The sequence below is a fragment of the Rissa tridactyla genome, chromosome 15, assembly GCF_028500815.1.
Source record: "Rissa tridactyla isolate bRisTri1 chromosome 15, bRisTri1.patW.cur.20221130, whole genome shotgun sequence".
In the NCBI taxonomy this organism is placed as follows: Eukaryota; Metazoa; Chordata; class Aves; order Charadriiformes; family Laridae; genus Rissa; species Rissa tridactyla.
Window position 1 is genome coordinate 1,748,642 of NC_071480.1, and position 25,835 is coordinate 1,774,476.

Below are 25,835 nucleotides of genomic sequence, written 5' to 3' on the forward strand. Positions count from 1 at the left end.
AAAGTTCATTACAGGTTGGGGTGAGGCTGGGGCGAGAAGTGCCTGTTTGTGAAGTTGATTAAGATGCAGAGCGGTGAGGACAAATATGTCAGATCTGAATCTAAAATTAGCACTGGGGGCCTAAAATTAAACACCTAAATTATCAGATGTGCGCAATAGTCAAAACTGCTGTTGATTTGAAACCACAGTGTGGATATTTAGCAGTATTGGAAATCAAAGCAGAACGTTCGATCTTGAATATGGATTTTAAAGTCTGAACTTTACATTCACCCATGGAAGTGGTTGGTTTGGTGCTGAGGAAGTCACAAGTCTTCTCTCTCCGATGTGTCACCGCCAGGTTGTGTTCATGGTGCTTGGAAGCGATACACTGGCGTTTTTTTATTTTAAGAGCAAAGGAGGAGGGTTTTGATACCTGGGCGTGACCTGGTCGTGCCTGAGGTCTGAGGAATAGTGCTCCCATCATCAGGGTTCTCCAGCTTCCTGCCGCGTGGATGCTGCGAGAAGTTAATCATGATTTTTATATATTTCTATGGAGTGTTTAGCGTGGCTTCAGCATGAGGGGGCTGTTGTGCAAGTAGTTGTAGGGGACTTTTTGAGTTACCCATTCCAGTTTCAAAGTAGCCTCTCCCCCTCCTTTTACTCTTCTCCCCCGCCACTGGCTCTTTGTTTTTCCATTGAGATTTGGACATCTTGATTCTGTTGACCAATTTTTCTCTTAAAGAAATGTTTCCCATTAGCTTACATGCCTAACCGTCTTTCCCTGAAGACAGTGGCTGGCCTCGGTACTCAGAAAAGCAGCAGCCGGCTTCCAGTTGTTAGGACAGCATGGACTCGGGAAGGTGCGTGGGATGAGTCATTTGTTTTTCGGAGTGATGTTCGCTATGAAGAGGTCAGTGCTCTGTTCAGGGCCTGTTGCTGAGTAATTTTTAGGTTGCCTTTTGTTAATATTGCATCACTGGATTCCAGATTCAAGTCTCGCTTGCTCTATCAATTAATCGCTGACCTTTGTGATGTATTTTGTGTTCTTGAAACAAAGCAGGGACAATCAGATAAAATGAGTCTTCTGGGAGCCTGCCCTCCAGGTTTTCTATTCTTTAATAATTTTTCTTATTCTGTCCTGGTGGTAGGCGAGCATTTCTGCCTTCCCTCCTGGAGTCACAGTACGTTACCCTTGAATCTCCCATTTCCTTTCCTCTTTCCCTTTCTACCTCACATTACGAATTGGGTACCAGACCCTCCTGGGCTCAGGAAGCTGCTCACAGGTGTTTCACAATTCTTAGCACTGTTAAGGGCTGAGTACTGACCCTTTTGGTGGACAGTTAATGATATTCCATATGCTAAGGCATCTGATAGATCTATCTGCTCACACCTTCATCTGGTTCTCACCTGGTGTTGCCTATGGGAAGGAGGTTAAGAGCGTTCTGTCTTATCTTTGGGATGACTGGGATTTTCCATGCCACCTCAGTCTCTCTTTCTACTGCTATTCTCTTGTAGCTCTTGCTTTCTTCTGCTTACCAGCTGCGTGTTACCCAAAAGGCACCTTCTCCTTTCACCAGTGTTGGCAGACCCTGGAAAAGTTGGTGGTGTTTTTCTCGCCTGCCCTGGACGTGGTAATGACTCTTCTGTAGTGTGTCGGGATGGCGGTTCATAAAGCGGGTGTCTGTGGCTGCTCGGCAGCAGGGTGCAATGTGCTGGCAAGAACCGAGCAGGACAGGTCACTGCGTACCCTGGTACCGCTGTCAGCTGAGAGAGCTCCTCTCTTTGAGGAGTGATGAATCCCCAGTCCCGTGCTCTTCTTTCAGACAGAAACCAGTCTTTTCCTGCCCCTCCACATCAGCTGCTTCTCTTTATCCTTTTTTAGCAGCTCCCTGTGGCCCTGTTGGCCCTGCCTGTGTCGCCTGTCAGGAGGCCCTGCTGCACGCACACATGCCCCGGGCCTTTTAGAATCATAGAATCATAGGGTTGGAAGGGACCTCTGGAGATCACCCAGTCCAACCCCCGGCCAGAGCAGGGTCACCCACAGCAGGTGGCACAGGAACGCCTCCAGGCGGGTTTGGAATGTCTCCAGAGACGGAGACTCCACCACCTCTCGGGGCAGCCTGTGCCAGGGCTCTGCCACCCTCACAGCAAAGAAGTTCCTCCTCATGTTGAGGTGGAACTCCCTATGGTCAAGTTTGTGCCCGTTACCCCTTGTCCTGTTCCTGGGCACCACTGAGAAGAGCCTGGCCCCATCCTCCTGACACCCCCCCTTTCAGTATTGATAAGTGTTGATAAGGTCCCCCCTCAGGCGTCTTTTTTCCAGCCTGAAGAGACCCAAATCCCTCAGCCTTTCTTCATCAGAGAGGTGTTCCAGTCCTCTCATCATCTTGATAGCCCTTTGGTGTCCCCTCTCCAGCAGTTCCCTGTCCTTGAACCACAGAGCCCAGAACTGGACCCAGTGCTCCAGGTGCGGCCTCCCCAGGGCAGAGTAGAGGGGGAGGATGACCTCCCTCCACCTGCTGGCCACACTCTTCTTGATACCCCCCAGGATGCCATTGGCCTTCTTGGCCACAAGGGCACATGGCTGGCTCATGGGCATCCTGTTGTCCACCAGGACTCCCAGGCCTCTTTCCACCGAGCTGCTCTCCAGCAGGTCACCCCCAACCTGTCCTGGTGCAGGGGGTTATTCCTCCCCAGGTGCAGCACCCTACACTTGCCCTTGTTAAACTTCATAAGGTTTCTCTCCGCCCAACTCTCCAGCCTGTCCAGGTCTCTCTGGATGGTGGCACAGCCTTCCGGTGTGTCAGCCACCCCCCCAAGCTTTGTGTCATCCTGAGCTCTGCCTTCCTGAGCTCTGCCTTGCAGAATGATGGTTTCTGGGGTTCAACCCTCCCGTCACATTGAGTGTTCCAGGTTTCCCTCACACCAAGGTGTGGTGGGTTGACCTGGGCTGGACGGCAGGTGCCCACCAAGCTGTTCTGTCAATCCCCCTCCTCAGCAGGACACAGCAGGGAGAAAATAAGGTAGAAAAGAGCTCACAGGTCGAGATAAGGACAGGGAGAACACTCAGCAATTACTGTCACGGGCAAAACAGGCTTGGGGAAATTGATTTAATTTATTGCCAATCAAGTCAGAGTTAGGGTAATGAGAAATAAAACCAAATCTTAAAACACCTTCCCCCCACCCCTCCCTTCTTCCTGGGCTCAACTTCACTCCCGATTTTCTCCACTTCCCACCTGAGCAGCACAGGGGGACGGGGAATGGGGGTTGTGGTCAGTTCATCGCATGTTGTCTCTGCCACTCCTTCCTCCTCAGGGGGAAGGCTCCTCACACTCTTCCCCTGCTCCAGCGTGGGGACCTCCCACGGGGTGCAGTCCTTCAGGAGCAGACTGCTCCAGTGTGGGTCCCCCATGGGGTCACAGGTCCTGCCAGGAGCCTGCTCCAGCATGGGCTCTCCTTGGGGTCACACCCTCCCTTGGGCATCCCCCTGCCCCAGTGTGGGGTCCTCCATGGGTTGCAGGTGGATATCTGCTCCACTGTGGACCTCCATGGGCTGCAGGGGCACAGCCTGCCTCACCATGGTCTTCACCATGGGCTGCAGGGGAATCTGTGCTCCAGTGCGTGGAGCACCACCATCCCCTCCTTCTTCCCTGCCCTTGGTGTCTGCAGAGTTCCTATTCTCGCATGTTCTCACTCTTCTCTTCTGGCTGCGGTTGCGCAGCAGTTTTGTCCCCTTCTTAAATATGTTATCACAGAGGTGCTACCACCATCACTGACTGGCTCGGCCTTGGCCAGGGTCTGTCTTGGAGCTGGCTGACATGGGGTCTATCAAACATATGGGAGACTTCTGGCATCTTCTCAGAGAAGCCACCCTGCAGCCCCCCGCTACCAAAACCTTGCTATGCAAACCCAAGACATGAGGCCAGGTCAACAGGGCTTCCTAGCTTCAGTCTCCAGAATGTCATCACTTCTTATTTGTCTCCATCTGTCTTCATCCTTTCTGTCTGAGCACCAGCTCCAAGAACAGGCATTATACCACACGATAACGTTTTCCATGCTGTTCTCCTTTTGCGTCCTGGTGTTCTGCATGTGATGTTGTTGCATCATGGTGTTACCTGGGATATTGTTGGTAGCCCTGACCAGGAGTGCCATGGAGCTGACCCAAGAATGACCAGGGAAGAGCAACCTGGAAATACACTCAACGGATGGTGGCTGGCCCTGCTCCTGGTCCAAATGGTTTATACCACTGCTGCTATTCGTGGGTGGACTAGGAGTGTGGGGGGTGTCAGTGCAAGAGGGGAGACTGTGTGACTGTGGGAGAAGTTCTGGGCTGTGAGAGGACAGAAGATGGGAGCTGTGGTGGGCAGGTTTGCTGCACACCCTGAGATAATACGTTAGCGGTGGTGGGGCTTGGCCACCTCTGGGTTTTGGATGTGTAGTTTAATGGCTGGATTTCCAAAGAAACAGAAAACAGCTCTGTCTACAAGCTGCCATCCTTTTTGGATGAAAGGTCCTTTTTGGGGTGAGAGAGGGGAAGTTTGAGTACCTTCTGTTGCTGTGACATTTGTAGAAAGAGGAGAACTTTTCATGCCGTTATTCCTAACCTTGCTCTGCCGGGGACGGCTCCGCAGGCCATCGATGGGAGCACATTTAAGGTTTCTGCTGTGCCTGTGCCTTCCCGACAGCGGTGGCGTGACGCCTCCCTGCTCACTGGTGTCTCATCAGGCATTTTGATGCCTGGGCATTAGGCTGTGTGGGAAGGGAGGAGAAATGGATGTGACAGACTGTTTTTGCTGTGGATGCAAGTGGATTCATTAAGGGAAACTTGTTTGCTGTGCTGAGGGGGTGAAACTGGAGGAGGAAAGGTCATAAATGTACGTTCCCTGTGCCACCCCTGGGACATCACTAAGGACAGTGAGTTTCGTTAGTGAGACGTAGTTCCCGTTTCTCTCTTTCCACTGCACAAATACTATTAAATTGTCCCTGCTCACCTGTGCCGGAGCTTTACCTCACTGGGGAAACACGATTGTTTCCTTTCATGTTCCAAACCCCTGCTGTAGGTAAGGAGGCTGGGGGTCACCGTCTGTCCCCTAGATGTGGTGTGGTCTGTTGGCAGAGGGTCCAGCAGCTCCAACTTGCAGCATTTCCATTGGGAATTTAATATGTAACGCAAGCCCGGCTGGGCAGGGACCTTCACAAGAGCATACACTTCTGGGCTTCCCAGTAGTTCTTTCCGGCAAAGCCCTAACAGAATTTCTTGCAAAATCCTGACAGCGTTATAGCAAGTCATTGACCTCGCCATTATTGCGTGTGCTTGGCTGAACGCAGGTTTTGTCAGGGCATTTTCTGTTCTCAGGGGCTGTGTTTACATCTGCTCGCTCCGTAGCGCTGTTGAGTGCTGGTGGGTTTTAATCCCTTGCTTGTTTTGTCGTGGTTGTGTAAACCCCTAAAGCTCCCATGCGTACGTGTATCCAGCGCATGATTGCAGATTTTGGGACAGAAGGTCGGTCACAAGCCGTATCTGCCATCGGCGAAGCCTCCCACTTCAATTTCCTGCAATCCCTGAAGGAGCTGAGCAAGAAGCTGCCGCCTGAAGGGATTATGTGCTCCTGCGAGCCCAGAGTCGTCGGGATTTACAGTCGCGTCTTTGTCCTGGTGAAAACAGCATTGTGGTGCCGGGCAGCAGGAGATGACAATGGGTGAAGTGCACAAAGGGACTCCGAAGGAACCATTCTCCAATTGAAGCTGATGGCGAACAGCAATAGCTTCAGTTTATAAGATTGCAAATTGTGCTCTCTCTCTTCTGGTATGAAAACGGAATTATTAACAAAAGCAAGTGTCTGACTTCCCTTCTAGTAATTTTTTTTATATAGGTAAAGGCGTACCCCAGGAGCTCTAAGCAGTTCTTTATGAGTGAAAAACTCTCTGGTCTGCACAGAGCCTGTGCACACTGAATGAAACGGGTGCTTTTGGAAGGAGATTTTCTGTCTTCAAACAAGAGCCGCTGCGAGCTCCCCCACCATGTGAATGCTTCAGCCTGCGTCTGGAGAGGCTCCTGCCCTGCTGGGGGTGAGGAGCTGCTCGGTGGAGGAGGGTGTGAGGAGCTGCCACCGCTGCCCGGCCTCTTGGCTACTGGCTGAACAGGAGACCCCTTCTCAAGCTCATTTCACATCGCATTTTAATGCCCCTTGAGCCTTGGACCTCTGAGAAGGGCTGTACCTGTCAGCAGATCCCGTGTTCAAAGCTGGATGCATTTGGCTTTATAATGAGAGAAGCTGAGGGAGCTGGGGCTGTTCAGCCTGGAGAAGGGAAGGCTCCGGGGAGACCTTCAGTACCTTTCAGTACTTAAAGGGGGCCTGCAGGAAAGATGGGGAGGGACTTTTTAGCAGGGCCTGTTGCAATAGGTCAAGGGGTAATGGCTAAAACTAACAGGGGAGAAATTTAGACTAGATACAAGAAAGAAATCTTTTACCCTGAGGGTGGTGAGACACTGGCCCAGGTTGCCCAGGGAGGTGGTGGAGGCCCCATCCCTGGAGACATTCAAGGCCAGGCTGGATGAGGCTCTGAGCAACCTGATCCAGTTGAAGATGTCCCTGCTGACTGCAGGGGGTTGGACTAGATGGCCTTGAGAGGTCCCTTCCAACCCAACACGTTCTATGATTTTAAGCTTCCCGCAAATGCCTGGTCCATGAGGAGGCTCCTGGGCTGTACAAAAATAATCCCAAGAATACCTGAAATGAAAGCTTCCATCGCCTTCCCATTGCTCCAAGCCATGTTCATGTTGCCTTGGCACCTCTGTCCAGTTTTCACGCAGAGGCAGTGACCGGGGTGGGACAACCTCCTTAGCAGCTCACCCTGCTGGTGCTGTCTCTCCCCTGCTGGGTTCGGCGCTGCTATCAGGCTGCTCCGGCGTGTGGACCACGCGCACGGGCTCTCCAGCTGTGACCCAAGCAACCATGGGCAAAGGAGAGTGGCAGTATCCTGCTAACAACCAGAAATTCTGCTTTTCTGTGCTGCCAGGGCATTGCTTGCTTTTACCCACAGGCCCTCCGTGCTTTTGGGTACTGCTCAGCCCCACTGAAGTGTGAGCCCCTGCTGGTGGGCAGGGTGGGGAGCAGGATGGTGAGCGTGCTCACGCATTCTTCCCCCCCTCACGTTGTTTCTTCCCCCCTAGGTGGATGAGCTGAAGGCCAAGCTGGCAGCCCAAGAAGTGGACCTGAAGCAGAAGAATGAGGACGCTGACAAGCTGATCCAGGTGGTGGGGTTGGAGACCGAGAAAGTGAGCAGGGAAAAGGCAATCGCCGATGAGGAGGAGCAGAAAGTGGCACTTATCACCCAGGAGGTTGAGCAGAAACAGAAGGACTGTGAGGAGGACCTGGCCAAAGCTGAGCCTGCCCTGGAAGCTGCCCAGGCTGCTCTGAACACCCTCAACAAGGTAGGGTGAAGATTCCCCTGGGAATCCAGTATCTCCCCTCCGCATTGTGGGTGGGTCATCTGATGGGCCAAGTTTTTGGGCATTGTATTGACCCTCCTCCAGCTTCGTCCCAGCTGGTGCATACTTGGTCCCTGGTGTAACTCGGAGCATCCACAAGGCTGCACCAAGTTACACTTTGCTCATGGCCATGGAGAGTAGGAGGAACTGGAGGTGGGTGCTTCATATGCACCTCTTCTCCACCGTTGGCTGGCTCTACTGCTTCTCGTCCTGCCCCACAGGGAAGGGGAGGTCACCTTACTGTCACCCTCCTTCAGGACCCAAGGAAGAGTGTCTCAGAGGGATCACCAGTTCTGTACCTCTGCCTTGCTGTCCGGGCACGGCCTCTGGTTCAGACCTGTGTGCTGGTGTGGAGGATGTGCAGGATGGAGGGCTGGGCTCCAGGGCAAGGGCACAGGCCAGATCTTGCTCCAGACTTTTCTGCGGCTCAGCTGCAGGGAATGAAGCTGTAGGAGGGCAGAGAGGCGAGGCTGCCAGTGCGCTCAGGATGGCTATTTGTCAGCTGTCCTGAGGGTCCTGTGGCAAACAGCATCGCTCTGGTCCCAGCAGAGGTGCAGGGGGGGTTGCGGGACAGGCGGGGTGAAGCCCGAGCACCCTTCGTTTCGGTGAGAGACGCTGTCGATGCTGTTTGCTTGGGGAATTGCTGGGCAAGCGCACAACCAGCACAGGGGAGCTGAGAACGCTCCAAAATAGCAGCAGGGCAGATTTTACCCCCAGTTACTCCGTGAGCCTTTCTCCCCAGCGGGACAGCTGGTGCTGAGATCCTTGCACAGACAGATCTCGTGTGAGCCCTGCAGGCCAATGTTGGTGGGTCACAGCTGGCAGCGAGTGTGGGCATCCTCTGAGTCCCCACTTGACCCATCTCCTGTTTTGGAAAGGGGTCTGTGATGGGAAGCTCATGCCGCGCTCTGAGACTGCAGCACAGTGCGGCAGTGTCGTCCTGCAACCCACGGCAAATGCCTTGCTTGGGCAAGGTGGAAAACAAGGTTGGGGAAGGAGGATCAGAGATCCAGAGGGGGAGTTGGGAGAGCTGGTGACGTCTTGGGCTCCTCGGGGCATCTTTCCCTCAGGAGTTCCCTGCTGTTGTAGGGACAAACCACGGTGGCCTGAGGGTTTGGATTGACCTTCTCCAGCTGTATTGGGGTGGGATTTGCCTTGTCCTCTCTTTGTCCAAGACATTCCTCAAGCCTTGTTGAGTGTGATGCTCAATGTCCGATACATACAGCTTGGCTCCACAGGTGCACGCATGGGGTGGCTTTTGGTTTGACACAATAAGAAGCGACGCAGTAAGAGACAGGAGTCTCATTCCATGTTTGGGTTTATCCAGTACCAGGGTTTTCTCAGGTGTGGAGAGGACTTGTTCTTCAGCAGTGTCTTGGGGCTGGGCAGGACACGGCTGCAGGTACTGAGTGGGGGTGACCTCTCGGTAGAGCCGTACATTGCTGCAGGCAAAGCCACTCCAAAGGAAGATGCCACTGGGGAAATGTATAACCAGGAGATAAGGACGGCTCTGACTGCAGGAGACTGATTGATTGGTTTAGGGAAGGCTTTTGGTATCTTGGAAGGTTTTTCCTTCAGGGGCACTCCAGGGATTCCCGTTTGGGGCCCAACACTTTGAGATGTGCCCGAGAGACATGTACCTGCAATTTAGTTTGGTCTGCAGTTCATGCAGCATCCTGGAGCAGCAAATTCCCGCTGCACCCAGGGCAGAGCAGTGGCTGTACACCAGGCACAGCTGGAAAATCAGAGTTATTCCCATGATCACAGCAAGGCAGGGCTCAACCACGCCTCAAACCCCAGTCGTAGCCCACCTAGGGGAGAGGAAAGCAACTCCCAGTCATCAGGAATGGGCTGTCTGCTGGATTAGCTAGGAAAGATGTGGCTTTGCTGCAGAGGTGTGTTGCTTTGGCTTTTGTTCATGGAAGGGAAAGGACCGTACCAAGGGAAAATGTTTGTCTCTTCATTAGTTTTGGTTTTGTGCTGGAGCTGTAGAGTATCTCATTAGGCAAAGATTAGGGAGATGCTGGGATTTTCTCTAGGGACCTGTAAAGCAGCAATAGCAGAGCACTGAAGGCACGGTCTCCTTTACCTGCTGATTGGAAACGCACCAGAGAGCTTGACCTGCTTGCTGACATGAATAATCAGCAATATTTATGTGTGTATATATAGTTTCTCCCCAATTATCTAAGTCATCTTATTTGGACAGCACTGTTATATGCAACATTAATAGGGAAAACAGAGAAAATCTGGTGAGTAGAACGCAGTAATAAATATATATAGTCAGGTACCAAGGAGCTCAGTAACTATGTTGATACATGGACATTTCCGTGCCAGCGTCAGCTGCTAGTTTAGAAGAAGAGCAGCCATGTCCGTTCGGACATGTAGAGATGGAAGTGAGAGGAGATCATAGAATCACAGAATGGTTTGGGCTGGAAGGGACCTTAAAGCCCACCCAGTGCCACCCCCTGCCCTGGGCAGGGACACCTCCCACCAGCCCAGGTTGCTCCAAGCCCCGTCCAACCTGGCCTTGAACCCCTCCAGGGATGGGGCAGCCACAGCTTCTCTGGGCAACCTGGGCCAGGGGCTCACTGCCCTCAGAGTGAAAAATTTCTTCCTGATATCTAACCTAAATCTATTTTCTTTCAGTTTAAAATTGCTTCCCCTCATCCTATCACTACATGTCCTTGTAAGAACTCCCTCCTCAGCTTTCCTGGAGCCCCTTTAGGGACTGGAAGGGTGCAATAAGGTCTCCCCGGAGCCTTCTCTTCTCCAGGCTGAACACCCCCAGCTCTCTCAGCCTGTCCTCATAGGAGAGGTGCTCCAGCCCTCACAGCATCTTCATGCCCCTCCTCTGGACCTGCTCCAAAAGGTCCATGTCTTTCCTTTTCCGAGGACTCCAAAGCTGGATGCAGTACTCCAGGTGGTGTCTCCCCAGAGCGGAGCAGAGGGGCAGAATCCCCCACCTCGCCCTGCTGCCCACGCTGCTGGGGATGCAGCCCAGGGTGCGGGGGGTTTCTGGGCTGCCAGCGCACATTGCTGGCTCGTGCTGAGCTTCATATCAACCAACACCCCCAAGCCCCTCTCCTCAGGTCTGCTCTCCAGCCATTCTCTGCTCAGCCTGTGTTTGTGCTTAGTGTTGCGCCAACCCAAGTGCAGGACCTTGCACTTGGCCTTGTTGAACTTTATGAGGTTCGCACAAACCCACCTCTCCAGCCTGTCACGGTGCCCCTGTCAGGAGATGCCGTATGATAGCATGCATATAGGATGCCATATGATAATACGTATATAAAATAATTAAGGTAACTATTACATGGACTGTGATGAATGACGTGGGTTATGGTAGACCCAGCACAGAATCCCCTGGCCGGTTTGGGGCTGGGGAGAGGCCACGCTGCTCCCAGCCCCCTGAGCCGGGGGAGAGAGGAGGGCACCTCAGGATGTTTGGCTCACACTTGGCTCCATGTTATTCACAGAATCACAGAATCACAGAATGGTAGAGTTGGAAGGGGCCTCTGGAGATCACCCAGTCCAACCCCCGGCCAGAGCAGGGTCACCCAGAGCAGGTGGCACAGGAACGCGTCCAGGCGGGTTTGGAATGTCTCCAGAGACGGAGACTCCACCACCCCTCGGGGCAGCCTGTGCCAGGGCTCTGCCACCCTCACAGCAAAGAAGTTCCTCCTCATGTTGAGGTGGAACTTCCTATGGTCAAGTTTGTGCCCGTTACCCCGTGTCCTGTCCCTGGGCACCACTGAAAAGAGCCTGGCCCCATCCTCCTGACACCCACCCTTTCAGTATTGATAAGCGTTGATAAGGTCCCCCCTCAGCCGTCTTTTTTCCAGCCTGAAGAGACCCAAGTCCCTCAGCCTTTCTTCATCAGAGAGGTGTTCCAGTCCCCTCATCCTCTTGGTAGCCCTTTGGTGTCCCCTCTCCAGCAGTTCCTTGTCCTTCTGGAACCGGGGAGCCCAGAACTGGACACAGCACTCCAGATGTGGCGTCCCCAGGGCAGAGCAGAGGGGGAGGATGACCTCCCTCCACCTGCTGGCCACACTCTTCTTGATACCCCCCAGGATGCCATTGGCCTTCTTGGCCACGAGGGCCCATGGCTGGCTCATGGTCATCCTGTTGTCCAGCAGGACTCCCAGGTCTCTTTCAACTGAGCTGCTCTCGAGCAGGTCACCCCCAACCTGTCCTGGTGCAGGGGGTTATTCCTCCCCAGGTGCAGCACCCTACACTTGCCCTTGTTGAATTTCATAAGGTTTCTCTCCGCCCAACTCTCCAACCTGTCCAGGTCTCTCCAACTCTCTGACAAACAGGACACTCTCTGGTTTGTCAGCCACCCCCCCCAGCTTTGTGTCATCGGCGAAGTTGCTGAGGGTGCACTCTGTCCCTTCATCCAGGTCACCGATGAATATATTGAACAGAACCGGACCCAGTACTGACCCCTGGGGAACACCACTCGTCACTGACCTCCAACTAGACTCTGTGCCCCTAATCACGACCCTCTGAGCTCTGTCTTTTCAACCAGTTTTCTCTCCACCCCACTGTCCATTCATCCAACCCACACTTCCTAAAGCTTCCCTATGAGGATGCTGTGGGAGACAGTGTCGAACGCCTTGCTGAAGGCAAGGTAGACAACATCCACCGAGCGTGTGGATCAACATCCATTGAGCATGTTAATTAGGGACGTTTTACACTGGAAATGCACCCAGCTCCCAGGAGCCTGTCTCTGTCAGCTTGATTATTAACAAAAGCTAAAAGCAAGCAAAAAGGCACATTTAGGAACAGATTCATAGCAGATACCTTTATCCCAAAAATGGATGCTCAAAGGTACCAGACTATTCCACCTTGCTGCCATTGACAGAGACTGATAGACGAAAAATATCAGAGAATATAGGTTAAAAACTATTCAAAATTAATAGAAACAGGAACTGACAGAAGTCCATTGATTTTTTTATTAAGCTGGCGTTGAAACAGCCGTTATCCTTGTTTTGACAACAGCGTGTCATCTGAGAAGAGCTGGGGTACCTGCACTGGTTTTTCTTGTGCAGAGGCGAACTCGCATGTGTGTGGAGAGAGGAGTTTGGGTGTCAGCAGATCAAACCCTCGGCAACGCCGTGTCGCAGTTGCCAGTGTGTTAGGAAACGCCTGCTTTCTCCTCAACTGGGCGTCTTTTCCTTGGGTTAAGGTTCATCCCACTTAATATTAGGGACTTGCTAAACCCGCCTGCGTTGGCAGCGGAGGAGACGGGAACTCCCCCTCGGACAAGGGTTTCCCTAGAGATTAGGTGATGCTCGCGGGGGGCTGCCCGTGCACCCCAGTGACTGCTCCTCCTGCTGAGGGCGCTTGGTGTTGGGGCCTGAATTTGGGCTGGATGATGAAACATGGGTGCACACAAATAATTCAACAAGACCTTAACACCTGGGTGTCTGGCACAGGGAGTAGCTGAGCATGAAGGAAAGCTCTGCAAGGCAGGTTCAGAGGGGCTGGGGGAGGATTGTAGAGGTTATTATTTGGAAACGTTTCCTTTTTCCTTATCCCAATCTTCTGAGAGGGAAGAAAACCCCCTGCCCCCCCGGGCAGCAGGACTGGCAGGGTGATAGCCTGGGGAGGAACACGGTGCTTTGCCGGTCCCAGGTGGGGTATAAGGGGCTGGATGCAGGGAATCGGACACGTGTGCTGTAAGCACGCAGAGCGGGGATTTAAAGGCAGCAACGTTCGGGCCGAGAGAAACCCAATTTATCAGACTGATAGCTCGGGAGCCTGACTCTATTAGTGGCAGAGTAAAAAGAAAGGCCATTCATTTTTGTCTAACAACCTTGTTTTTCCCATTTCAGAAGAATCTGACGGAGCTGAGGTCCTTTGGGTCACCACCTTCAGCTGTCAGCAATGTCACCGCAGCCGTGATGGTGCTGATGGCCCCGGGAGGAAAAATTCCCAAGGACAGGAGCTGGAAAGCAGCGAAAGCCGCCATGGCCAGGGTGGATGGTTTCCTGGACTCCTTGATCAAGTTCAACAAGGAGAACATCCATGAGAACTGCCTCAAAGCTCTTCAGCCCTATTTAGAAGATCCCAAGTTTAAACCTGAGTTTGTGACCACCAAATCCTACGCCGCGGCCGGCCTCTGCTCCTGGGTGGTGAACATCGTGCGCTTCCACGAGGTGTACTGCGACGTGGAGCCCAAGCGGCAGGCTCTGAGCAAAGCCAATGCGGAGCTGGCGGCCGCCCAGGAGAAGCTGGCCAGCATCAAGGCCAAAATTGCTGTAAGTGCTTGCCCTTTGGTGGGACCCAGTGACACAAGTCACTGCCTGGGGAGAAATCCTTTTCTTTGGAGAAAGCTGCTTCTCTGCACTCACGTATTTTTAAGGATGGGGTGGAGAATTCAAATATTCAGTAGATTATAGTCTTTACTATCCGTTTTATTGCTGCTTGCTACGTTTCACCTGTTCTTCTCCAGCCTTGCTTACACTTTAATAGGGAAGATAATTGTTAATTCTTATTATTCCTACCTAATTTTTAAAATGTGATTTAGCTCTACTCGTGGGTCCTCAGAAAACTCGTTATCTCAAACCGGTATGTTTCCGCTGTGCTGCCCAGGGGCAGGGAGGAGGAACCAGAGGCTGATTCAGAGCTCTGGTAGCGCAGAGCTGGGCTGGGCTGGCTCCCCGCGCTCGATCCCTGGCGATGGGCGTGTTTTCCAGGATGAAGACTGCTCTAGTAGGAGTCTAATAATTTGACGTTGCATGGCTCCCTGTCGGCATATCTTCTGCGGTATCCTTTTTTAGATTTTTCCTACTTTAACAGAAAAAAAAAAAAAAAAGAAAAAAAATCACTGAATAGAAGAAATTACTGTGTGATTAAAAGTGCCTTTCTATAGAGAGTAGTTTCTAGCCTTTCCCTTTTTCCTTTGGAAAATTATCTCTCTGCTAAAAGACATACTCCTTTTCTCCCCCCGGCTCGCCCCAGCCAATACCCGCTAATCCAAGGTGTAGAAACCAGCCGGGGATCCCACCAGCCCGACCCTCAGATGGCAGCGCAGCATCCCATCACCCGCCGTTCTCCAGGTCCCTCCTGCTGCAGGCGGTCACCCAGCCACCACTTAGAATCATAGACTGGCTTGGGTGGGAAAGGACCTTTAAAGGCCATCTAGTGCAATCCCCTGCCATGAGCAGGGACATCTACAACTGGAGCAGGTTGCTCAGAGCCCCATCCAACCCGGCCTAGAATGTTTCCAGGGATGGGGCATCTCCCACCTCTCTGGGCAACCTGGGCCAGTGTCTCACCACCCTCAGCGTAAAAAAAGTTCTTCTTTATATCTAGTCTAAATCTCCCCTCTTTTAGTGTGAAGCCATTACCCTATGTCCTATCTCTCCACCCCCAACCAAGAGTCCCTCACCAGTTTTCCTGGAGCTCCTTTAGGGGCTGGAAGGGGCTGGAAGGTCTCCCTGGAGCCTTCTTTTCTCCAGGCTGAACCGCCCCAACTCTCTCAGCCTGTCCTCACAGCAGAGCGGCTCCAGCCCTCCCAGCATCTCCATGGCCTCCTCTGGCCCCACTCCAACAGGTCCATGTCCTTCTGATGCTGGAGGTCTAAGCTGGAGGCAGCACTGCAAGCGGAAAAAAAAAAAATAAGACAAATAAGTCAATAAAGTCAAAATAAGTAAAATATTATTGTCAAATGGGTCAAAATATTGATTTATTTTGGACCTTGCACTCCAAAACCTGCCTTTTTTTAAGGTTCTGCAGATCTGGTGTCCCTCTTCATGAGCGAAGGACGCTCTGTGGGTGTACCTTCGTGCTGGCGCCACAGTTCATGCAAAATCCCCTTTCAAAACCAAGGGGTGCCATCAGCTGGGCTGGCAGATTTGCCTTTAAATAGGTGGCTTTTAGATGTGCCCCCGGAGAGGGGGAGCACGGTCCCTCCACCTGAGCTCCTCCGAGTGCTCATCTCTTCCACCTTCCATCTTCGTGTTAGAAAAAATACATAACTCTTTTGGTGCCTCCTAGGGCTTATTATTCTTAAAATGCTTACTACCCTTTCTAACTAAAAATATAAAAAAATCTCCAGAGCTCTCTGGTAGCCCCTTCCTGCTGAGGATGAAGGGGGGGCGGGCACAGCACCTGAAACAGGGATGGATTTCGAAGTCTTTAGCCTCTAGTTCTCCCTTCTCAGCTGTGAAATGCAGTGCTGGGGAACTTTTTTCATGCCTTTATGTTGCTCGTTTCCAAAGCTTTTAATGCCTGAGCTTTTCTTTTTTTCTTTTTTTCTTTTTTTTTTTCTTCCTTCTTTTTTTAAAGTGGGATTTTGTTAAAGAAAATGGCAATCTGTGGGGGGATTACTGGTACTCCACTGGCGTGCACTTGCAAAACTGGCTGGTGTAGGTGAGTTTTGCCCTCTGCAGACGGCTAAGGATGCACTGCTCAGCGTGGGGGTGGAAGTGGTGGTATGTCCTTGCTTACCCAGCTGGGCTGTCTTGGATAGCTTCACTGATGTGTGGCTGATTCATACCTGCTCACAACGGGGCCCCGAGCTGTCCCACACCCATTTTTAGTAATAAACGAGACTGTTCTGATTGTCAGAAATCCTAAGTACCTTTCCCTCTCCTTTGTCTGCCTGGGAAATAAGGTTGCTATGGATCTGGGGTGTGCAGACGTAGACGGAGATATATTCTGCCGGTCGCAGGCAGATGCAGTTGGGTGTTACTGCAGAGCGTGTCTGGTGAGACACTGCAGGTGTGAGCAGTTCCTCGTACCGCAGGTACTCACTGATCAGATCGCGCTTGTGTCGTAGGGTTTTATATGTATATCATAGAATCACAGAATGGTTCGGGTTGGAAGGAACCTTAAAGATCATCTCGTTCCACCCCCCTGCCCTGGGCAGGGACACCTCCCACCAGCCCAGGTTGCTCCAAGCCCCGTCCAACCTGGCCTTGAACCCCTCCAGGGATGGGGCAGCCACAGCTTCTCTAGGCAACCTGGGCCAGGGGCTCACCGCCCTCACAGCAAGCAAGTTCTTCCTGATATCCAATCTAAATCTCCCCTCTTTCAGTTTGAAACCGTTACCCCTCATCCTATCATTACAATCCCTGATCCAGAGTCCCTCCCCAGCTTTCCTGGAGCCCCTTCAGGGACTGGAAGGGGCTCCGAGGTCTCCCCGGAGCCTTCTCTTCTCCAGGCTGAACCCCCCCAACTCTCTCAGCCTGTCCTCACGGCAGAGCAGAGCTCCATATGAGCATATGTATGCACTTACATCCATACGCACGCAGAGACAGGAACTTTTTTGTGTTATTAATTCCAAGTCAGGTCGAGGAGAGCCTGCTTTGTGTTTTCTGGTATCCCAGAGAGCCGCAGATAGCCCTAATATAAGCCTTTTTCATTTTCAGGTTTGTTTCTAGTGCGTAGCTCAAACAGTGTTAAAGTGATTTACATGCAGTTTAGCCTTAAGCAGTTTGCATGGGGTGCAGATAAAATCAATTATTCCTTCTACTTCTCTTATCAGAACTGAAATGCTCCCAGTGCTCGTGGGAGCCGTTGGTTTGGTTTGGGCCAGAGCAGCTCTGCCCAAGCAAAGGGCTCTTTTGCTTTTTCTCCAGGTGGTTCGGGCCCTTCCTGCCCCTTCTCAGCCCTGGAGCACTTTGCAGCCCACCTGCAGCTGGGATGGTCCCACCCAGCACTGGTCGGGTTCCTCTGCAGGAGTGGCCCATGGCACACACCCAGGCAGCTTCCGGAGCTTTATCAATTTATTGGTTTATTTGTCATATTCCCTTCTAGAAGTCGGGTTCAGGAAATGCGGCTGGGAGATGGTTCAGGCGTTACCTCCAGCTGCTCAAGGAGCCCCTTTGGGGATTTGAGCACGACTCGGTGGATCCGCAGAGCCTCAAGGGCTGAGACCGAGGGGGCTGCAGCATCAGGAAAAAGAAAATCCTGTTTCCTTAGCTGCCCTGCTCGTTGCTCAGCCATAGCACCGGTCGTCGGTGCTTGGCCATAAGGACCCCCTTTCCCTGTTTAAATTCACACCAGGGCAGAGCCCCAGATAAATTAATTCTGTGCGTCCTTTGCCTCTGCCCTGTGCCGAGGACGAGTTACCGGCCCATCAAATAGCGCAGCTCCGCGCTGGCTCCTGCTGCCGCGACACTGCGTAGGGGCTGTGCCCTGGTGCCAGCCCTGGGCAGCACACGTGGCCATGGGGCCTGGGGAGAACCGTCTCTGGAGAAGGGTTTTCCTTAAAACTATGCTGTTATTTTCTCCTTTTTTTTTCACGTGCAGCGCCTCAACGAGAACCTGGCAAAGCTCACTGCCAAGTTTGAGAAGGCCACTTCAGACAAACTCAAATGTCAGCAAGAAGCTGAAGCTACAGCGTGTACCATCGCTCTTGCAAATCGGCTGGTGAGTGTCAGCAGATGCAGCTCTGATGGCATGAATGGGAGGTACCAGGTGCTGCTGAGATGCGAACCATGTGCGCACAGTACGTTACATCCGCTCATTTTTTTTGGAATACATTTCCTGCACTGCAGCAAGTTTCCGCAATGAAAATGATTTTGCACTGGCTGTTTTCATACACCAGGGTAGGTGCTGCTCGTATTTAAGGAGACTGGCTATACTCTCTTCACAGCTCTCGTCTCCTTTTTGTTATTTAAATGCGTGATCAAATACTGATGGGCTAAAACTATGTGACTCAAAAATCGTATCATAAAAACAACGGTGGGAATATGTCAGTAGCTTTGCAGGTTTTGAAATGACAAAAAGTAAAGAGTGAAAAGCTCTAAAAAAGCAGCGCGTGTCCCCATTATCAGTCCATCGGTATGCATCGCAGTCTGCTGTATCTTCAAAATATGCAGCCTCCTGCTCCTCTGTGGGGGCAATGCGCTTGTCACAGCTTCACATATAAGAGACGGGGAGATAATGGTTTCTGTTCACACTGTCCTGTCAGCTGGAGCCCCAGCTCGCATCCAGGGCTGCCATTGCCCTTAACACTTTGTATTTTGGCTTCTGCACCGGCTGGTGGCTTGGAGGGAGTCGTTTCCTCCTCCCGGTGAGGAAGCAGGGCTGCAGGGGACCATCCCGGGCTGGAGCGCTGCCCTGGCAGGTGCTGGGGTTGGAGCTGGTTCTAGCAGCAGCTCTGCTGAGTCAAGCTCACCTGCTAAGCACGCAAAGGCAGCACTGATGTCGTCTTGGTGGAGAGCTCCAATTTTTTTATTCTTTTGAGACATCTGACTCGCTAGAGCTGCAAGGAAGGTGCAAGTAGAGGCACAGACTTAGAATCATAGAATCGCCTAGGTTGAAAGGGACCTTTCAGGTCACTGAGTCCAACCATCAACCTAACACTGCCAAGTTACCACTAATCCATGTCCCTCAGCACCACATCTAAATCCCTCCAGGAATGGTGACTCCACCACTTCCCTGGGCAGCCTGTTCCAATGCTTGACAACCCTTTCAATGAAGAAATTTCTCCTAATATCCATCTAAACCTCCCCTGGTGCAACCAGGGCCATTTCCTCTTGTCCTATTGCTTGTTACGTGGGAGAAAAGACTGATCTCCCTACCCCCTCCTTTCAGGGAGTTGTAGAGAGCGGAGAAGGTCTCCCCTCAGCCTCCTCTTCTCCCTGGGCGCAGACGTCGGCCATGCACTCCCGCACGGCCTCTGCCGCAGCTCTTGGCCTGTAAAGTGCCCACCATGCCCTGGTTTGGCGGGGGGCGTGTTGCAGCTCGGCCCACGGCTCCTGCCTGAGACCTGGCAAAACTCCCTGGAAGGCATGGCCCCTTCTCTACAGCCGCACAGCCGAATTCTGCAGCAGCACTGAGAGAAACGCTGCTGTGCTGCCCTTCCTCCCAGGAGCAGCGGGGACATGGTGTTCAAACCTCTCTCGATTTTCCAAGAGGCTGTCCCTGTGTCTCCAAGAGTGTCCCACCCAGCTGCACGTATTCCGGGGTGGAAGTTGGTCTCAGTCTGTCTCTGCTTCTGCTGGTGAGGCTGGCGGCAGCTAGGGCAGAACACAAAGGTGTTTCTAGAAGTGATGCTGGGTGCAGGTTTCTCTGCTTGTTTTACCAGCTCCTGGCTGTGTCGGGCTGTGATTTGTGTGTAAAGTCTCTATTTGTATCTATCCTTTTGATAAAGATCAAAAGATAGCCCAATGGTTAAGCTTTTTCCTTTGGACATGGGGAGTTGTGCTCAATTCTGCATTTCGTACTCTCAAGCCTTCTTAGGTGACCTTCAGCAAATCGCTTTAGCCTGGATTTTCAGAGCTGGTTAGATTGCGGTGAGTTTTCATGGGGACACCAAAAAGGTGGCGTTTAGTGGGGCATTGAAGTGCTCCCGAGAGCTGCGCGGTTCACGTGCCGTGTGCTTTGGTACTGGGAAACTTCGAAAAAAAATCTTTGCTCTTTAATGTCTGCGTGTCTCCTTTGGAAGCGGGAGTGCAGCGCAGGCGGCTGCTTTGCAGGCAAATGCAGTCAGGAGCGCGATACGCTCAGATATCAGGGGTCAGAGACAAACAGCAGATAAGTCCCGTGCTATACCGATTTAATTCTCTTCTATGCGACCGCTGAAGGAGTTTTATGCTTTCAAGTTCTTCAGGTCAAATCTTACTGAATGCTTCCAAAACCTTTAATTAAGACAGGGAAGTCACTCTTTCATTTGAAAGAGCTGGTTGACGTTTCTGCGGAGATTTTGCAGGATGAGTATTTGCCTGTGTCTTTGCCTGTGTCTTTCCCCAGCCTGACAAAATCCTGTTTCAGATGTGATGTGGAGGGAGATTGTGGCTCACGTAGTGGTCAGTAACCCCAAAATGCAAGAAGAATACGTTTCATGAAAGCAAAACACAGAAATGATGGTTTCAGGTCTTTTCATACAAATACATGCGTGTGTAAGTGTATATGTTACACCAAATACAGCTTAATCTCACCTCGATTAGTACCGCTACAACAAACGGAACATGATTTCTTAAAGGTGCGTGCTTAGCATGTGAATTCTTGGCTTAAAACGTGAGTCTTCATTCAGGTACAACTGTGATATTCTGATAAGGAAAAATTACAGAATTTTTGTTTGGGGTTTTTTTTTTTTGGGTTAGCTGTATTGTCCTTGTAAAACAAAGCGAGCAAATATTTTAACAAGATAGATTGTCCTTTGTGATGTATGTTCCTAGATGATTTTTTAAGTTTAATAATTTCCTTTAAAAGAAAGTATTTTGATTCTGAAATCAAGGTAAGACATAGGAGTCAAGTTTTAGGAACAGTTTCTTTGGTTGCAGTTGTGTTTTTTGCGGCGATGCGCGCATCGTCCCTGCGCCCAGAGTGCCGAGTCTGTGTCACGGACGGTGTAATCTCAGTGAAGCAACAGGAATCCATTTGCTCGTAGGTGTGTTCTTTTCCTTTCTCGTGAACTGGGACTGCTCGCAGGGTCAGCACCTATTGAGAGCAGTGCTTGGTCGTGTCCTTTGCTGGTGCTGGACGATATCCCTAACTGTTAAATACCTCATCGTCTTTGTCATGGTTCAGGCACGGTCTTGATAATTTACTTGGCATAGCAGTTTAGCTGCCTTGGCTCCAAGGCCTCCCTGTTTCTTTCCTCTGGAGAGGCCTGGCTGGAGGCCGGGCCCAGGGAGTGGTGGGGAGTGGAGGTAAATCCAGTTGGCGGCCGGTCACGGGTGGTGTTCCCCAGGGCTCAGTATCGGGGACGGTCCTGTTTAACATCTTATCAATGATCTGGAAGAGGGGGTCGAGCGCACCCTCGGTCAGTTTGCAGGTGACACCAAGCTGGGCAGGAGTGTCTATCTGCTGGAGGGTAGGGTGGCTCTGCAGAGGGATCTGGACAGGCTGGACCGATGGGCTGAGGTCAGTGGTATGAGGTTCAACAAGGCCAAGTGCCGGGTCCTGCACTTGGGTCACAGCAACCCCATGAGCGCTACAGGATTGGGGCGGAGTGGCTCGAAAGCTGCCCGGCAGAAAAGGACCTGGGGGTGTTGGTTGGCAGCAGCTGAATATGTGCCAGCAGTGTGCCCAGGTGGTCAAGAAGGCCAACAGCATCCTGGCCTGTGTCAGGAATAGTGTGGCCAGCAGGACTGGGGCAGTGATCATCCCCCTGTACTGGGCACTGGTGAGGCCCCACCTCGAGGGCTGTGCCCAGTTTTGGGCCCCTCACCACAAGACAGACACTGAGGGGCTGGAGCGTGTCCAGAGAAGGGCGACGGAGCTGGTGAGGGGTCTGGAGCACAAGTCTGGTGAGGAGCGGCTGAGGGAGCTGGGGGTGTTCAGGCTGGAGAAGAGGAGGCTGAGGGGAGACCTTCTCGCTCTCTGCAGCCCCCTGAAAGGAGGGGGTAGCCAGGGGGGGTCGGTCTCTTCTCCCAAGGAACAGGCGATGGGACAAGAGGAAACGGCCTCAAGTTGCACCAGGGGAGGTTTAGGATGGATATTAGGAAAAATTTCTTCACTGAAAGGGTTGTCAAGCGTTGGAACAGGCTGCCCAGGGAAGTGGTGGAATCACCATCCCTGGAGGGATTTAAAAGACAGGTAGACATAGTGCTTAGAGATGTGGTTCAGTGATGGTTTTGTCAGAGTTACGTTGATGATTGGACTCGATGATCTGAAAGGTCCCTTCCAACCTAGGCAATTCTGTGATTCTATGAAATGCTTTGGAGGCACCGGAGACCAGTTTTGGAAAGAAGCCTTTCCCTGTCCAGGCTTGAGAAGAACCACAGCAGCAAACTGTGAAATCTTGAAACCATTAAAGCAATTAGGAAGTGGTTGTGCACAAACTGCTTTTCCCACCCCACTTTTATTTGGTGAGGTGTGAATGGGAGAAACCACGCGCGGCTCTGCCCCGTCACCAGTGGGTGACACTGGCCGCTCCTGAAGTTATTTCAGTCTCTTATATAAACTTAAAATGGGAATGTTTCAGTGAGTGGGTTTCAGGTCTCTCACTGAAGCTGGTGAAAGGGAAAAGGCGGGTGGGTTAGTGAGCAGCCTGACCTGGGCATCCAGACAACTTGGTGGAGGAGGGTGCTTGGATTTTTGGGGGCAGATAAAGGACATTATTAGGGTTTAGTCTTTCTACTTGGAATAGGATTTCAGCCCTGCCAGTCCTAGCTGAGGTTTATAAGCCATTTTCACTTTTCAGTGGTGCCCAGGGACAGGACAAGAGGTGACGGGCACAAACTTGACCATAGGAAGTTCCACCTGAACATGAGGAGGAACTTCTTTGCTGTGAGGGTGGCAGAGCCCTGGCCCAGGCTGCCCCGAGAGGTGGAGGAGTCTCCGTCTCTGGAGACATTCCAACCCCGCCTGGAGGCGTTCCTGTGCCACCTGCTGTGGGTGACCCTGCTCTGGCAGGGGGTTGGAGTGGGTGATCTCCAGAGGTCCCTGCCAACCCTATGATTCTATGATTAACTTAGGTTGAGTTCGGACGCCTGCTCAAGTACAGTGCATTGCCATAGCGGGGACCACGGTAGTCACGTCCTTCTGTGCTCATGAGGCAATACCCAGGGAGGCTGGAAGCGGTTTTGCTCTGTGTTTGAAGACATGGAGAGCTTCCCCAAGCTGCTCCTGTCGATGTGCAGAGATGAGACAGGTTAAACATTGTTTTCTCCATACTCTGCCAATGTTGTCATCTTCTACCCACTGGCGGCTGCCAGGACGCCCTGAAACACCCTTTCCTTTCATCATTACAGAAAAAGCAGAGCCAGGTGGAAGCAAATCTCTCTTCCAGCTTCTGGGAGCACATAAAACTGCAGCATCGTGTGACTGGCACAGTCTTTGCAGTGGTGAGGAAGATGGGTGCTGGGCAGTGCCCTGGATGCCGCTAGAAAAAAGAGGCTTGTTTTTTATTGATCTCTAGCTGGGAAAGATCATCTGCCTCCCTTGCACTGGGAAAATTTTTCAGTCTGTCAGTCACAAGTGTTCATAACAGATAAGATGCTGAGAGCTTGGGGAAGCCAGTGTCAACCCTGGGCTTCTCTAAAGCAAAGAAGGATGGAGTGGGAGCGTTTGCATTCCAGTTTTGTCTATGGCTTGTTGAGAGATGGATATACACATACACACAAACACGCAAAACACTGTTGAGAGTCTCCTGTGGCTCCAAACACTGTACAGTCTAAAAAAGAGTGCAACAGCAAACCAGCAAACAAGGGAAGCAAACCAGATATCTGTCCCGTTCAGTGTCTGCTGCTGCCACGTCTCCAAATGCAAAGATTGGGAAAGAGATTTGAGTGATGCGTGGAGCTCTCCTGATGCTGTAAATAGGCTCATAAATTATCTTGCTGCTGCTCCCTGCCTCCCAGCCCTCTTAACCCTACCCAACTGTGCCAGAAAAACACTGGAAAAGATGGAAAGTCGTAGGAGCCCCCTTAGCAGTGCCTGAGCCACCTGGGCCGCGCTGCCCGCAGAGACCCTTCATGGCTGTTGTCATGGGACCGGAGTGTCGATGGAGGGACTGTCCCCTTCAGCTTTCCAGCCTGAGCCTCGGGGCGGTGGTCAGTTGGCTGGTAGTGTTTCAGCTCTTGCTGCCACAGAGGGGTCCCACTTCCCACTCGGATGGAACTTTTTGCAACGCAGGCAAAAACGTGTTGCACAGACAACTGCAGGCGTGTGCCGTCCTGGGGTTGAGTCAGCCTCGGGGCCTGCAGGCACCGTTAGCCACTGATGGGCAAAGTCGTCCACACTAAATCCAGCAACTCTCTCTCTCATTTCACATGGAGATGAGCACAGGCTGTCGGCTCAAGGAACTGAAATCCCTGAATGAACGCCCCTGGGGATCCTGTTTGGAGCTTTAATGGGGGAGAACGTGGCTCCTGCCAGCCCAGTTGCAGAGGGAGAAAGGTAATTATGGCTTCTCATGCCGCCAGGGTGCTGTAGCACCCAGCCATCCACGGTTACCAGGGGACACTGCTTCCTGTGGATCGTATGGAAAACAGTGGAAGAATTGTATGATTAGGATCAGGGATGATTTAAAAGACTGGGCAAGGCCAGGGTTGTTTCTGCTGGTGGAAATTATCAGAGTTCAATGCGACTTGTTGGGAGAGGAGGAGAGAAGGACTCAGTTGAGAGAAGAAATCAGCTGCCTGTGCCTGCAGCTGGGACACAAGCTGCAGCATTTGTTTTGTGGTTTAACAGAGAATCTATTCACTTCGAGGAGTTTTGATTTAGAGGTGAAATCTTACCATGGAGAGAAATGCTGGAGGAGCAGGGACACTGCGTCACAGGCCGTGTCGATCACATCTCCTCCCCACCCCATGGCCTGGGAAAAACTTGAGTTGAGATTCCCTTGGGTTCCTTGATGCACTCCGTGTTCTGGATGGCTGCAGGGCAGAGGAGCTGCTCCCCCTCCTAGCCCAAGGGAGCACCCAACACCCTCAGCTGTAAATGCAGACAAGAACAGGTTCCGTCAGTGCCAGTGCCACTGGCTGTTCTTAAAGGCCTGGTTAGAAAGTACCCGGCTTGCTCCTACTGCTGTCAAAAACGGATCACTTTTGTAGTGTATGCAAGGAGCAACCCGCATCCCAACATACTGCTGTGCAATGCACACCGTCTTCTGTGTCATCTCTGGCTTTGATCTAGGAATAGATCCCGACGGTCCTTCCTGATGTGCAATTTATTTGATGTCCAAGATGTGTCACCTGTGTGTGGCCGTGGGCAGAAATAAGTTCCCAGACTTTGAAATAAACACGTTTGAGGTTGTACGAAGAATACACCTAACTGAACACAGATCGTGTTGCTTTGCTGTCACGTCCCACTCCCAGGAAAGCGTGGGGGTAAGTGACTTCAGATTCATAAATTCTCAACAGCGCAGACTAAGGTGAGATAAGTCTCAAGGTCCATATACAAACATTTATTAGCTTCCCAAAATGGATAGTATAGGTCTTAACAAGTCCACGATAACTGGTTAGGTGTATAACAAATGATGGCAAACGAGGTGTGCATTGTGTCACTGAACAACAGGGATAGGACAACTTATGGCAAGTGGTGCTTAAGGTCATACTTAAGGTCGTTACTTAACGACTCTGTTACTTAACAATTCTAAGAGAAAAGAGAAACTGAGGGATAGAGAAAGGAGCAGATGGAGAAAAAGACAGAGATAAAGGGATCACCGGTCCTGGTTCCAGCATCTTTTTCAGGGAATCTTCCCAGGCATAATCTTCTTTCTTGGGAAGAATTTTCCCAGGCACTACCTTCTTCTATTGTTTCTTCTTTGTTCCCCCCCAGGGGCACTTATTTTCCCCTTTTATGTTTGCTGAATCAGCATGTTCCACCCACCTTGCCCAGGACAGCCTCGGCTCAGGTTTCTCCCTTCTCCCAGGTGACGTGTACCATGATTTGGGTGGAGAGACGAGTGCCATAGTCACACATGTTTAGCCTGATCTCTATAATCTTCATTAGCATA

General features: G+C 51.7%; 1 protein-coding gene across 4 annotated transcripts in view; it reads left to right on the forward strand.

Annotated features, from left to right (window-relative positions):
• The window catches only part of DNAH9 (dynein axonemal heavy chain 9), a 226,721-nt gene that overhangs the window by 101,043 nt on the left and 99,843 nt on the right, over window positions 1-25,835 (forward strand). For all 4 annotated transcript variants that reach the window (XM_054221603.1, XM_054221601.1, XM_054221602.1 and 1 more), the window contains 3 exons: window positions 7,154-7,414; window positions 13,306-13,731; window positions 17,732-17,851. In XM_054221603.1, the coding sequence (XP_054077578.1) occupies window positions 7,154-7,414; window positions 13,306-13,731; window positions 17,732-17,851 (807 nt within the window). The remainder of the gene's footprint in view (window positions 1-7,153; window positions 7,415-13,305; window positions 13,732-17,731; window positions 17,852-25,835) is intronic.